The sequence below is a fragment of the Grammomys surdaster genome, unplaced genomic scaffold (assembly GCF_004785775.1).
Source record: "Grammomys surdaster isolate TR1022 unplaced genomic scaffold, NIH_TR_1.0 242, whole genome shotgun sequence".
NCBI classification, from domain to species: Eukaryota; Metazoa; Chordata; class Mammalia; order Rodentia; family Muridae; genus Grammomys; species Grammomys surdaster.
In genome coordinates, this window is record NW_021604687.1 from 8,307,045 (window position 1) to 8,321,262 (window position 14,218).

A 14,218-nucleotide genomic window follows, 5' to 3' on the forward strand; every position below is an offset into this window, starting at 1 on the left:
AGTGGGGGGTGGGACAGGGGACACTCACCATTGCACCTCCTCCTCCCTAGGCCACTGTGGACCAGAAGAGGGGCAGGGCACTCACCACTGCACCTTCTCCCTAACTCACTCATTCTAGCACTGTTGAGGAGTGCCACCCTCACTTCTGACAGCTGTGTGACAGCTTGGGCTTTGGTCAGCCAGAGTTAGGAGAAGAGGACACAACTACTAAAACAAACCCACTTTCCCCTATCCCCTGGTTCATGTAATGCTGTGTCTTCACTTAACACCATGCCTCAACTTTACATACTTCTGTAAGCAACATTATCTAACTACTGTGTAAGTGTGCGAGACAGGGTCCTCCGGCACCTCCCTATCACCGTCTGTTAATGACAACATGTACATGGCCAGCCTCACTCCAAACTTCTCAACACTTGGAGCACTGCAGTCCCGATACTGCTAAATCTTTCAGACAGCACACTGACGCTGCCTGTGTTGTCACCAGGACTGAATGCATTGTTACAAGCATAGTAAGCAAACCCTCTTATCTTGTTACTAAAATGCTCATCTGGCTAAGGACTACAGCTAATGGCTTGATGGGCTAATACAAGCTAATTCACTCCTTGGAGTTGTCTGCTAAGGCTTTTGTTACCTTTTTCTTATTCATCTATATTAAAATCCTTAGACTACAAGTCTGAGTGGATTTTCTTATCTTCTAATTTCACTTAAAAGTATTATTCATATCCGAGCTTTAAATATCGGCTATTTCTTTAAATTACATTGTATATATATTTTATAGTTAGACAATGGTAAGTGTGCTGGAAGTTGGTTATCAAATAGTCAGTTTAGGGATCCTAGGGAACTCGTTTACAAATAGGCCACAGGTCCAAGCGCACAAGCGCTCAGAACCATCATAGACAACAACCATGCTTACCTGAGAAAGGCAGGCAGTGAGTCCAAAAAAAATCTGACAGGACTCTGGAGAGAAACCATTGACTCTGTCGGACAGTTATTAAGATTGCAATGAAGTAAGGTGAGCACAGTGGACCTTCGCTAACACAAGCCCTGCCTGTCCACTAGGGCAGGCTCTGCCACTCCCTCCCCTTAGAAAGTGAGACAGGCTGAAGATGACCAGAGACTGCAGAGCAGATGAGAGTAAAGCGTGAAAGGTAGTAAGTTTCAGTAAAGGACATTGCAAAATTCAAGTCTCTACTCACATCTAACTAAGGTGGATACAGTGTGTTCACGGGGAAACTTCCTGACTCCCAACAGCTGCCTAACTACACACCACAGACAGATATACAGGGACAGAGACACAGACACACACCCTGGAAAGCAATGCGCAGAGGATGTCAGAACGCAGCACCAAGGCTGTGCTACTCCTACAAAGGCTTCTTCCTAGCCAGAAGAGCCTGTGTGTTCTGAACTCAGGCAGGACAACTCAGGGCTCCAGAATCCCTAGAATATAAATTCCCAAGACCTTTCCTAGTTCTAAGGTTGACTAGAATCTGAGTTCCTTCTGTGATCTGCTGTGCTTCAAGTGCTGATAGAGCAGGTCTCCCAGAGACAGAGAATCATCAACACACTGGAGTGTCCAGAGTTCAAAACAAGTGGAAAGGACTTACTGAGATCAATGGGTAATGAACTCAACTGTAATAGCTGCTTAGACTTCCCTTACAGGTACACTGACAAATTCTAAACATGGGCTATCCTTGCCCATAATCAAGGGAGACTCCAGCACATAGCCCTAGGGTCTATTATCCAAGGCCTTTCCACCTTGACGCCTAACTTCAAGGCTTCTCTCCTAAAGATGGGGATGGGGATGGGGGTGTGGGGGGAAGACACCAACAAATCCCAGGCTGACCATCATCCAGTCTTGGGCCTTTGTTCTGTTGCTTTAGGCTTCTTTACAGACAGATAGGCGAGAGCTCAATGAACCTACAGGTTCCTAAGGAAGACTGGTATAGAGAAGGGTCCAGAAAAGACAGCAGGGATAGAACCCTTGACTCCATCTCAGAAAGGTCCACCTTCCCAGGATTGGTTTGTTTGTCTGTTTGAAACCTATACTTATAAAGAATGAATTAATAAATGAGAATTTCTGAGCCAGAACTGTATCTCCTAAGAACAGCTGCTGACAGGAAGGCTTAAGCACCTATGGCCCTTGGTGGTGTCGCATGTGTATCTGAGTCGAGTTCCTCTGCTCAGTGTTGAAAGGAGTATGTGCATTCAAGAGCTGCCAGGCATAGCTTTGTAACCAAGCAGCTGAATGACGGTGACCATTCCAATCCCTGGCTCAACCTGAGCATCGGTACTGGACAGCAGAGGTGATTCCTAAGTCAGGCTCTGCTAGGACTGCCTCTCCAGCGAAACCTCATGCCAAGAGTGAAACACAAGCCAGTAAGCCTCCAGCAAGAAACAGCAATGGTGGAGAGTGTCGCAGCTGGGACATAACACAGGACCCTGAATGTGAAAATATGACATGGCCAACACAGGTAAGGAGGAGTCTGTACAGGTCAGAGTGAGTTTGCTTTTAGGACAGGGTCTCATACAACCCAGGCTAGCCTTGAACTCTCTTTTATGAAGCCAAGGATAAGCTTCAACTATTGATCCTTTTGTTCTACCTCCCAAGTGCTGGGATTATGGGCATGCGCCAACATGCCCAACTCATACAGTGCTGGGGACTGAGTCCAGGACCTAAAATTGAGATAGCCCTCTATAACTGAGCTACACCCCGTAGCCCCAGAATAAGGTCTTCACCACTCTACTTTCACATCAGAGCAAGTGCTGGGTGGGAAGTGTAGAATAATAAACTTTCCATGGATCTAACTGAAAAGATGAACACATGCCTTCAAACTCGGAGCTTTCTCCTCATGTTCTATGAGTCATTCATACTTCCTCACCTGATATAGAATTCTAAAACTAATCTTTGTCTAAATAGACATCATAAGACTGAGAAGAGCTGCAACTCGGGGTCCTCGCCACAACTGCTAGTCACGTTTTTTTGAAGCAGGTAATGACGAGGACCAGGTACATACCATTTCATACAGGACAGGAAAGAGCAGGGGCAGAGGTGCAGAGGAAAGGGCTGGCCTCACTCTGAGCCCACCAACTCACTGTGTCTTAAACCCACAGCTATTCCTCAGGCCCCCACTCATGAGCCCACCAACTCACTATGTCTTAAACCCACAGCTATCCCCGACCTTATTGCACAAAAGGATACGGCAGGAGAGCACCACACTGCACGGACAGAGTCACCCAGGAAGGCTGAAAAAGAAAAGAATTACACAAATAAAAAAACATTTACAATCTGTGACCAAAATGATATGACTTTACTAGTAGTTGCTTTTGGAAATTAAAAGGCTCTGCTGTGACCTACTACAGACCTATAAGCATGAGAAACAGGCAGTAGCACCAAATATCATGTGCCCAAGCCACAACCCCAGGCCCAGAGTGAAAAAGCCACTGCATCCCTTAGGATGGTGACAGACATCGAAGTTTAGGTCCACACTCTCACTGCTGCTCACCCCACCCACCCAGAAAAGAAATAAACAAATTCACAAGATTTTGGTTTTATTTAACACCAAGAATACACAATATGTGCAAACCACTTAAAAACAAAACAAAAACAACAGCAACAAAAAAAAACCCTCTTCTAATCTTACAAATTCCAAACTTGCGTTCATTACAAAGTAGACTAACAGCTACTAACATGTGTACTTTATATTCTTGGAAAATTAGTTCAGCTTATCGTTCTAATCCAATTTTAAAAACTAGAACAACTGGAGCTGAAGAGATGGCTCACTCAGTATTGAAATCACTGGCTGTTCTTCCAGAGAACTCAGGTTCAATTCCCAACACTCCCTTGGCAGCTCATAGATGTTTAATTTCAGTTCCAGGGGATCTGACACCCTCACATAGACATGCAAACAAAACATCACTGCACATTTTAAAAATATATAAATAAATTAATAAAAAATCAGCCCACCTGTTACTATTCTAATAACTCTATGTCAAGAAACAACAATCTGAATGTTTATTAATGGCCCCGATTGGCCAGCTGACTTCCCGAAGCCTGGACAAATGAAAACATATATGCTCCATTTCTCACTACCGAGGCAGCAAGAGTCAGCAAAATGCATTTCAAATCTATGCAGGGATGGTGCAAGACAATGAGCAGACAGTGAACAGGGAGAGAGCAGTCTCTGCTCTCATGCTGATCAGTAAGACAGACACTATGACCATACCACAGGTCTACCTTACTGCCTTCAGACCCAGAGTGTGTCCCATAGGACAGTTTTCAAGTGACATGTGTAACTGCTGAAAAACAGGTTTTGGCAGGGCAAAAACAGGCTGAAAAACAGGTTTTGGCAGCACTTGGGAGGCAGAGTCAGGTGGATTTCTGAGTTCGAGGCCAGCCTGGTCTACAGAGTGAGTTCCAGGACAGCCAGGGCTATACAGAGAAACCCTGTCTCAAAAAAAACAAAAACAAAAACAGACAAAAAAAAAGAAGAAGATGAAGAAGAAGAAGAACAACAACAACAACAACAGGTTTTTATAGTTTGAAATAAGGTTTGTTACCCCATGCTGGACTCAAACTTGATATATAGCCAAGGCTGGTCTTGAATTTGTGACCATACTAGAATTCCGGGCCTGTACCACCATGCCTGGTTAACGCATATTCTGTATGACAAGATTAGTAAATATATTACAGAATGAAGACTGGCTCTATCTAGTATACTGTCAGCAAAGGCATGAGCTGACTTACCTGATGGTACGATGTGCTGGCAAAAGCCCCTTCCACTTTCTTGCTTTACCCAACACTGCTCCCTACTTTTGATAATCCTGAATGAAATCTAGGTACTGAGCCAACATCAATAACCTGTACTGGACCAGGCGTGGTGGCACAAATCTATATCCCGTGATGGATTTGGCAAGGCAGGAAGAAAACACCTAGACCACATATCAAAACTAAACTTTGTGGCTGACTGTATTCAGAATGCATTCTCATGGTCAAACTTTCTTCCAACAGGGACACCTAGAAAGCATGGGAACCTGTGGAGCTCCAACAGATTACAACAGTATTGCCAGCTGTCATATAGTCTGCACCCAGAGGACTGTCACAGCTTCTACAATGTGCTGTGAGATATTTGGATTGGGTGACAATGGTGATACTTTTCTTCTCTTCAGTGCAAAAAGGCCATGGGAACCCCCAAGAACTCTCAGGCAGCTTTAGAAAGCAGCAGTTTGGAAATCTGCCTCTTCACATCACATCCACCCTGCTTCACACCCTTACAGAGCCTTCACAAAGGACAGGTACGGTTCCCCTGAGTAGGGTCCTCCAACTCAGAGATCACTTGCAAGTCCATTCCAAGCAGAGGAGGCTGCCTCTCCAGGCATCAGAGGAATGCAAAGCTAGGGGAATATTGGTAAAGCAGGATAGACACAGGTTAGATGGCTCAGCTGCTAAGAGCTCTTTTCTGGCCTCCATAGGAACCAGGCACATACATATAGGTTACACAGACATACCTGCAGGTAAAACTCATATACATAATGAAATAATTTTTTAAAAAGTTAAAGTGGGAATCTCTGGTTTCAATGAGGACTCAGTTGTGTCTCATGATGTTCTTCTGAAAGCTATTACATGAAAGGATTTTTTGCTAAAGCAGACATGTAAGAGAACATTTTGATGAGAACAGACACATTGTGTTTTTCTGGAAGCTGTCTGATGAAAGGCATGTGGTGCTTTGCTAGATGCTTGAGAGGACATGTGATGTTTGAAAGAGTATAAGTATAACCCAACAGCCAGTAGATAACACCCTGGCCTTGGTTTGCCTTGTTTTCTTCTCTGATCTCCATATATTGTGATTCTGTAGAGAGAAATGCACCAAAGAACTTCTGGTGATATTCTGACTGCTTCTTGCCAATCGGCAAAGCCATGCAGTTTCTTCCAGATTGTGCTGCCGCTGCTGATTTGTGTTTAGTGTTTGGCTAGTGGATTGAACTGCTGACTATGAAGATTGGAATCGCCCCAAAGAACTAGTTGGAAACAGGTCCACATCCCCCTTGTCCTATTGGCCATCTCCCTCCCCGACCTTTGGTTGGTGGGATATAAGGGAGGTTCATGGGTTAAAGAACCATAACTAAAGTAGGGTTTGAAAAAGCCACGCCTATGTTAGTATCAAGGTTTGGTGGTTTGAATTAAGAATGGCCCTCAATAGAGTCATATATCTGTATGTTTAGTCATCAGAAAGTGGCATAATTTGAGAAGGACTGGGATATGGCCTTGTTGGAGAAAATGTATGGCTTTGAGGTTTTGCTGGGGGTTTTTTATAGTTGTTTTGAGACAGGGTTTCTCCGTGTAGCTCTGGCTGTCCTGGAACTCACTCTATAGACCAAGCTGGCTTCAGAATCAGAGATCTGCCTGCTTCCACCTCCCAGGTGCTGGGAGTAAAAGTGTGTGCCAGCAGCTCAGCAAGCTTTGAGGCTTTAAAAGTTCAGGCCAGGTGAGCACTCTCTCTCCCTTTCCCTCCCTCCCTTTCCCTGGGCCCCCTTTCTTCTTACAGATCAGGATGTAGCTCTCACTACTGCTTCAGCACCTGCTTACATGCTGCCATGCTCCTCAACACAAAGATGATGGAAATGACCATGGTCATGATGATGATGATAGACTAAATCTCTCAAACTGTACGCATGCCCCCAATTACATGCTTGCCTTTGTCATGGTGTCTCTTCAGAGCAATAGAACAGTGACTAAGACAGACGCATAGGCCAAAGAATGTGCCTGCCCCTGGGAACCAGGCCTCAGCCCGTCAGCTAAATCCACTTTCCAGCACCTACATGGGAACAAGGACAGGCTCCAGATCAGACACACAGGATAAGGTAGTAAGTGCCCCAAAGACTCAACAGCAGGTCAGCTCTGAGAAGCTCCATTACCCTGTGACAAAAACACAACAGTTGCTAACTAACAAGGAACTAACAGAGGCACTGCCACAAATAACAAGTAGACAGGGATGCTGACAGGAATCATTGTTCAAGACCAAGAGCCAGGGTAGGTAGAGTAGGACAGGAAGTCTGCCACAGCACTACCACGGCAGTTCTTAAAGATACAGTAGCCATACTGTACACATGTGAGACAAAAGCAGGTTGCTCGACTCAACCTACAACTCCGTAATCACAGGAGGAAGCTGCCTGCACCGCTGGCCGCCTGCACTGCTGGCCACAGCTCACTGATCCTATAGACAGTGGGAGCTGGCAATTCCTTCACATCTTCTCAGGGCACCATGCTTCTACCTTCTGCTCACCTTCCTTTTCCTTCACGTGTCAGGCGCTTCAGCAACTTACATTTGTCTTTTGTCTTGGTGCCAAGGACAGAACCTGGGGCCTCATGTACATTGAAGCACTGCTCTGCTACCAAGTACACCCTTAGCCCTTATGAACAAATGTGTATGTAGTGTGTGTGGTGTGTGTGTATGTGTGTGTGTAGGTCACAGACATACACGGTCACATGTTTTCCGATGTGTGCTGGGGATCAAAACTCAGGGACTCATGAAAGCATGCTACTACCCACTGAGCCATCCATCTCCCCAGCTCCAACTATTAAATCATGTGATAAGCTTTCTTACATATGAATTTTCCTCACACACTAAAGGGGTGCACAAATATCTAGTGTTGGGGTGGTTTGTGCACTGTGTATTCAGACGCAGCTTGCTGTGCGCAGAGGTTTGGTGCAGTCTGGATGCTGGCACTATCATGATTATTGGAGCATCTGCTATCTCAATGATGTGCAAAGACTGATTGGTTTTAATAAAGTGCTGATCAACCAACCAATAGCAGGGCAGGAGAAGAGAGTAGGGTATGACTTCCAATCTCAGTCAGGGGAGACAGAGAGAGAGAGAGAGAGAGAGAGAGAGAGAGAGAGAGAGAGAGAGAGAGAGAGAGATATCAGACCTCCCCGAGAGAGAGAGAGAGAGAGAAAGAGAGAGAGAGAGAGAGATAGAGATCAGACCTCCCCGAGAGAAAGAGAGAGAGAAAGAGAGAGAGAAAGAGAGAGAGAAAGAGAGAGATCAGATCTCCTCGAGAGAAAGAGAGAGAGACAGAGACAGAGACCAGACACACAGAGACAGAGAGAGACTGAGACCAGACACAGACACACACAGAGAGAGAAAGAGAGAGAGAGAGAGAGAGAGAGAGAGAGAGAGAGAGAGATTGATTTTGATTGATTTGGCCATAAGAGATTACCATGAGAGGACAAATGGAACAGGAGAAGCCAGATGGCAGGTAATGGGCACATGGCAGGGTAGTAGGCTGCCTTAGGATTATAGTAGATGACTATCTGCCCAGCTATGGTGTCAGAAGTCTTTTAATAAAAATACCAGATCTCTATGTCATTCAGAGCAAGGGCAGGCATAGAAAAGCCACAAAGATATACAATTTATTGCAAGACAACCTTGGGGTCAAATGCGATTAAAATCCATCACTATACTTAGTGTGGCAACAGTGACCTAGGCCCCAAAACACATTTGTTAGGTAAACCTTTCCCTCTAAATCTGTGTAAGATGTGTAATCACTTTAACATATAATGGCTAACAGAAAGCAAGCTCACAGGAAGAGCAGGCTGAAGTGCAAACTGAAGGGAAAGCCTTCAGCTTTAGCTTTAGCAGTAAGTGAAGTGCCCAGGAGCCAGGCTGAGCACCAGTCTTCAGAGACGTAGTGGGCCTGAACTGGCAGCACCGAGACACACATGCTGGTATGTAATGTGTCCACCATATTTACTGCTACAAAGGAACTGTCCTCTGATGGTGTAGTTTCCTGACAGTATGGGTGAAGAACCTCTCTGTGACTCCTGAGGCAGACCACCTGTCAGGTTCATTTTTAAAGGTCAAGTCTTTAAGACTGCAAGGTTTTTCAGACCCCAGAAACTGGGACAACAACACATCCAACAGTCAGCCAGCCCTTAACTCTGACTCAGTCACCTCACTCCTAACTGCTCCTTGTAGAACCTTGGTAACATGAATGCTGGCTTCTTACAGTACAGTGCTGAACAGTAGGAAGACAGTGGTGGCAACAGCTAAGCAAACAGAAGGCCCACAGCAACAGTATGTGTTACATGAAGTCCCCACAGTACCATATGCAGGGCCACAGCAACAGTATATGTTACATGAAGTCCCCACAGTACCATACGCAAGCCACAGAAGCTGAGCACACTGTTCGCCAGCTGAAGTCCTGTAGTCCACAAGTACCCACAAGTCAGGCGGAGAACAATCCAGATGGCCGACAGGAGGACAACTAGCATAATGACTCTTATCATGGGAGATGAGGGCAGTTAGCAGGGCAGGGGCCTCCTCCCCTCAGCTATACAATTGGAGATCAGGACCACTGGCCACCAGAAAAGGATAGCTACCTTTAAGAGGCTTCTGGAACAAAATATCAAAACCACGTATCTGACAAGGCGACGAAGCCTAGGACAGGTTTCCTGTCCTGAAGAGTTGGCAGGAAGTGACAGTGAGGGAGCATTCCCACAATGCCCAAGAATTTCTTACACAGCAACCTTGCTATGTAACCATGGGACCAAAAGTCCCAAAACTAAGGCAGGTGACTAAAGCTTATGGGCTTTGTTTACCTGATGATATCCCACTTAACACTGGCCCACAGCAGGCCAGGCAGAAAGCCCTGGTGTAGAGGCTCAGGTTTCTACTAACCTTTACAACAGGCAAGTCAAAGACCTCTCGGGCTTCTCCCACCTCTGGGTTGTCCCCATCCTCCGAAATGATGTGTGAGGCCAGGGCGTTGTAGGAGACTTCCTTGGCTTTCCCAGCTTTAAGGAGCTGAATAACCTAAAGAAACAAACAACAGCACAATTAGTAACAGCAAAATTCTGCTCTGCCTTCCTAATTCAAACAAGTGATTATCAACTATAGTGGAAATATTTAATGAAAACATACCCTGTCCCCTACAGAGTAGCCTTTTCCTGAGTGGAAGAGCCAATCAAATCCTTTTGGACAATAAAATGCAGCAACCTTGATTCACAGTCTAAGTCACAGAGATGGGGTGGCCAGCTACTAGCCATTCAGATAGACAGCATACACCAGCACCTGCTGAAGCTGAGTTCTATAGAGTACCTGTTCTGGGTATCCAACCCAAAGGCTGAGGACTGGTTCTACTACAGTTAGGAAGTTTCTGGAAGCAGAGACCCTCCAGGAGAATCCTAACTTGTAGATGCCCATCAAGCAAAATATATACATCAAGGTAGGGCCTAGCAGAGGAACTCAGATCCAGCCATGGTCAGTGTAGTCTTGGGGGTGCTATGCATAGCAGTCTTTCCTTAAGTCAGGGAAGGATATCACAAACAAAGATAGCACTATCAGATCTTACAGATGGACATCAACATAGGAATACTTGTTAAGACACAACTGTGACCACTCTCACTACGGTTAAGAGGCAGGTAACTAAAGAAATGTCAGCAGCAAACAGAAGAATGGAATAGAATTAATCACACAGTAACTAAACAGGGTGGAAGCATAGCAGGGAAGCTGACATGGAAATGCTGGCATCTCCTGGAGGGATTAATCGGAAGCAGAGAGAGAAAGGGGCACAGCTAAGTTTCAGTGTTGGCACACTACTCTTTGGTCCTGTGTGATCCAGTGACTCTCAGTCACATTGAGAGAGGACTCTCCAGATAACAGATTACAGACGGGAGTCAAAATTCTGAGAGTCAATGAGGCAGCCACCGGGATACCAAACACTGAGGTCTCGCCTGGGACACATGGAGTAGCATCAGGAAAGAACAACTTGACAGTGGTATGCAGGCCGGAGTCAAGGAAGAGCTGAAAGTCTGCCAAGCATCATCTAAGAACTAGCGCAACCGAGGACGTCTGTATCTGATGCATGGAAAACCAAGTCACTAGCCACGAGCCAGCTTCCCTTCATACACGGACTTCATCCACCTGCTTTAGCCTCGCATTACACAGGAACATGTACACAGCAAGCCCTCCCTGGCTTTCTTTTCATGACAAATTTCCAGAAATGTGTCTCACTGCATTATCCATCTTTTCTCCTGCAGCGGCCACTGAACTGTGAAAACTCAGGTCTCACACAGCGAGGCCACCCCAAACCTTCCCAAACTGCACATTACTAATTCCACCTCATAGGAGCCACCTTGTAACTATCCCTAGTGACCGGCAGGACACACGCCAAGTATACATAAATGCCTTCAATGCCTAGCATACACATTCCACACGATTTCTTGTACTCGATATCTGCTTACTTAAGACTCAACACCTCCAGCACCTACACCTCTTCTATTTGTAGGACTCAGCATTCAAGCTCACTCTTCAGAACTCCATGTTCCAGGCCCGATGCCCAGTCTGTACTGGGGTGTTCACCACCTATGTGCTTCCTCAATCTGTATTACAAAACTCAAAGAATAGGAACTCTGGCTCTAAACCTTTTTTTTTAAAAACGCACTATTTCAGAATACAAGGGCTTACAAGGGGGATTCTTTTTTTTTTTTTTTAAGCACTCAGATTTCACACATAGTTGGGCCAACAGCTCAGTTCGGTGTGTTATTGGTTTTCAAGTGACATTTAGTCCAAGTCCCTTACAAGAGCCGAAGTCCTAAAATGAAGAACAAGAAAGGGTAAAAAGAAGAAAGGTGGTGGTGGTAGTGGGGTGATCAATACTAGAAAAAGTCAGCTATAAGCGCTCATCACGCAACTGAAGACCCAACGGACCTCGGTTACTAGGATACAAGTATGAGTCTCTGGAAGGCCACGCTCTTGTACAATTCCTTCCTTAGGACCCGTTTAGCTTTTATTAGGAGACACCGAAGGCGACACAACTGTAAGCATAGTTTAGGAAAAGAAATGTTTGGGACACTGTTCTGAAGATACCACGACCATAGGCACTGTCCTGTGGATGGACTCAGACCCACGGCCACACTCACGAACCACTGTGACCGTGTAAGCAAGGGTACCTTCCATACCTACCGAACAATCCACCCTTAGGGGAAAATGAGGGGCCGGGAGGGCAGGCCCCTTGGCAAAGGGCACGCTCAGCAGGGCCCCGCAAGATGCTCGGCCGGCGGCCGCACCGGGTCGGTACTCGCGAGGCCCTTCCCGCGGCCCTTCGCGGCCCGGCGTGCCCCGCGGCTCCGGCCTGGGGTCCTGCAGGGCGCGCGCGCGACGAAGCAGGGGGGAATGGCCCGTCGGAGGGGCCCCGCGCGGGCGGTACCTGCGGGTCGATGTCGCCCACCGCGTAGTACTTGACCTCGCGGAACAGCTCCTCTGGAACTTCGGGCGCCGACTCCGACATGATCACGGCGGCGCGGCGGCGCCCGGCCCCGCGTCACCCGGCCCGTCGCGCCCAGCGTCGCAGCTATGTCAACTGCCCGGCCGCACAGCCCGGCCCGCAGCCGCAGCCGCACTCCGACCCGCGCCCCCGCCCGTCCGAGGCCCGGAGCGCGGGAGCCGCGCGCGCCCTGAGGCACGTACCACCGCACCGGGCCGGCAGGGGAGCATGTAGGGCTATCCCGCCTTGCGCGCCGCACAGCGCTCCTTCCACCACCGCGTCGGGCATGAGAGCTGATGCCCTAACAGAGTTTGTACTGCACATTGCAGCCTCGCCCCGGTTGAGTTTTCGCGACCGAGAACCGAGGACACAGAGAAACGATATCCCCCGCGTGGCCACGGTGGACCAGCCAGGGGGCGGGGCCTGGGCGGGACTCCCGTCATCCCGCGCGGCCACCTGGCGGCGCATGCGCGAAGGGGGCGGGGCCACGGCGCGGAAGGCGACCTGCACAATCGAGCGTTTGGGATTCAGCTGTCGCCGCCACGGCTGTTGGGCTGCGCTCGGTCAGGCCTAGAGTCAGGCAGACCCTGGCTAATGGTCAGTTTCCTTCGTCCGCCCCTTCCGCTTCTACTGCGGTAGTCGGCGGGGAACTGATCTTCGGTGAGGCAGCTTAAGAGCAAAGTAGGAGCCGGCGACATGGCTCAGGCAGGCAAAGACACCTGTCTCCAATTTGAGTTCCATCCCTGGGACACACGTGGTGGCAAGCAAGAACCGGCTCCAGCAAGTTGTTCTCTCTGACCTCCACACGCACACTGTCGCGCACACACGAACACACACACACACTCTCTAAATAAATGTAAATTTTCCTACGTGTATTGGAATTTTCCCTGTATGTATGTATGTATCCGCACCCTGTAAGTATCTGGTGCTCACAGCAGTCAAAAGATGGCTTCAGCATCCCCTGGAACTGAAGTTACACAGCACGTGGGTGTTGGGAACCAAACTTGGTGATGCTGCAAGAGAGCCAACTGTTCTGAACTGCTGAGCCGTCCAACCCTCCGTCAACAGTTTTTAAAGGTAAACAGCAAAATCCATAAAAATTATCTTCACAGATAGCTATATTAAATTTGGACGTGTAAAGTTACAGGAAACAATGACAAGCTGAAACTGCTGTGGAGCCCTCGCAGAATGACAAATTCTGCACTCGTGGTAACTGCTCTTTAATGAAGCTTTGTGCTTTCTGTGACCTTCATGTGTGGCCTTCCAGAGTGTTGATCTCAAGTGAACTCAGAGCAGAGCCATCAGAAAATAAGCATCCTGCTTACGCTCATACTATTTCAGTACATAGTAGTGTTTTTTCTCTCTGGAAAAGTTAGATTAACTGAGCTCGGTTAACAACAACAACAAAAAAGGCTTGGCAGTTAGGATCACTTACTGCCCTAGCAGAGGACCCAGATTTTATTCCCTGCATCCACACAACTTCAGTTCCAGGAGCTCTAATACCCTTCTGGTCTCTCATGGACAACACAAGACCTTGCCTTAAAGAAGAAATAATAGCTAACATGTAAGGGAAAACAGTAGGACGTGAATCCAAGCTTCTCAGGCATCTCATCGAGGGTCATAATGTTAACATAGGCAGTTTGGGTGCCATTGGAAGTTATATGCTCCAAGAATTTAAGAGATTAAGTATTTAGTAGTAAGTAGATAAAAATAAGGTTTGGTATACTTAAAAAAGAACAATGTAATACTATATAGCCCAAACTGACATCAAACTTTGTATGTTCCTGCCTCCACCTCCCAAAACTGGGAGCGTACTACTACAGCTAGACAGGCTGCTGCTTTCCTACAAGATACTACTTACAAGATACGAAGATTATACTGTCTGAGAGAGAGAGAGAGAGAGAGAGAGAGAGAGAGAGAGAGAGATTGTTGTGGGGCTCTGTGCCCATGAATT

At 47.2% G+C, this 14,218-nt stretch overlaps 1 protein-coding gene across 2 annotated transcripts in view; it reads right to left on the reverse strand.

Annotated features, from left to right (window-relative positions):
* Paxip1 (PAX interacting protein 1) overlaps positions 1–12,288 on the reverse strand; it is a 53,813-nt gene extending 41,525 nt beyond the window's left edge. Inside the window, exons 1-4 of one of the 2 annotated variants that reach the window (XM_028774747.1) lie at positions 12,208–12,288; positions 9,678–9,812; positions 3,200–3,243; positions 914–977 (exon numbers count right to left, since the gene is read on the reverse strand). In XM_028774747.1, the coding sequence (XP_028630580.1) occupies positions 914–977; positions 3,200–3,243; positions 9,678–9,812; positions 12,208–12,288 (324 nt within the window). The remainder of the gene's footprint in view (positions 1–913; positions 978–3,199; positions 3,244–9,677; positions 9,813–12,207) is intronic. The other variant, XM_028774748.1, reaches the window with a different exon arrangement.
* Positions 12,289–14,218: the final 1,930 nt, after the last annotated feature.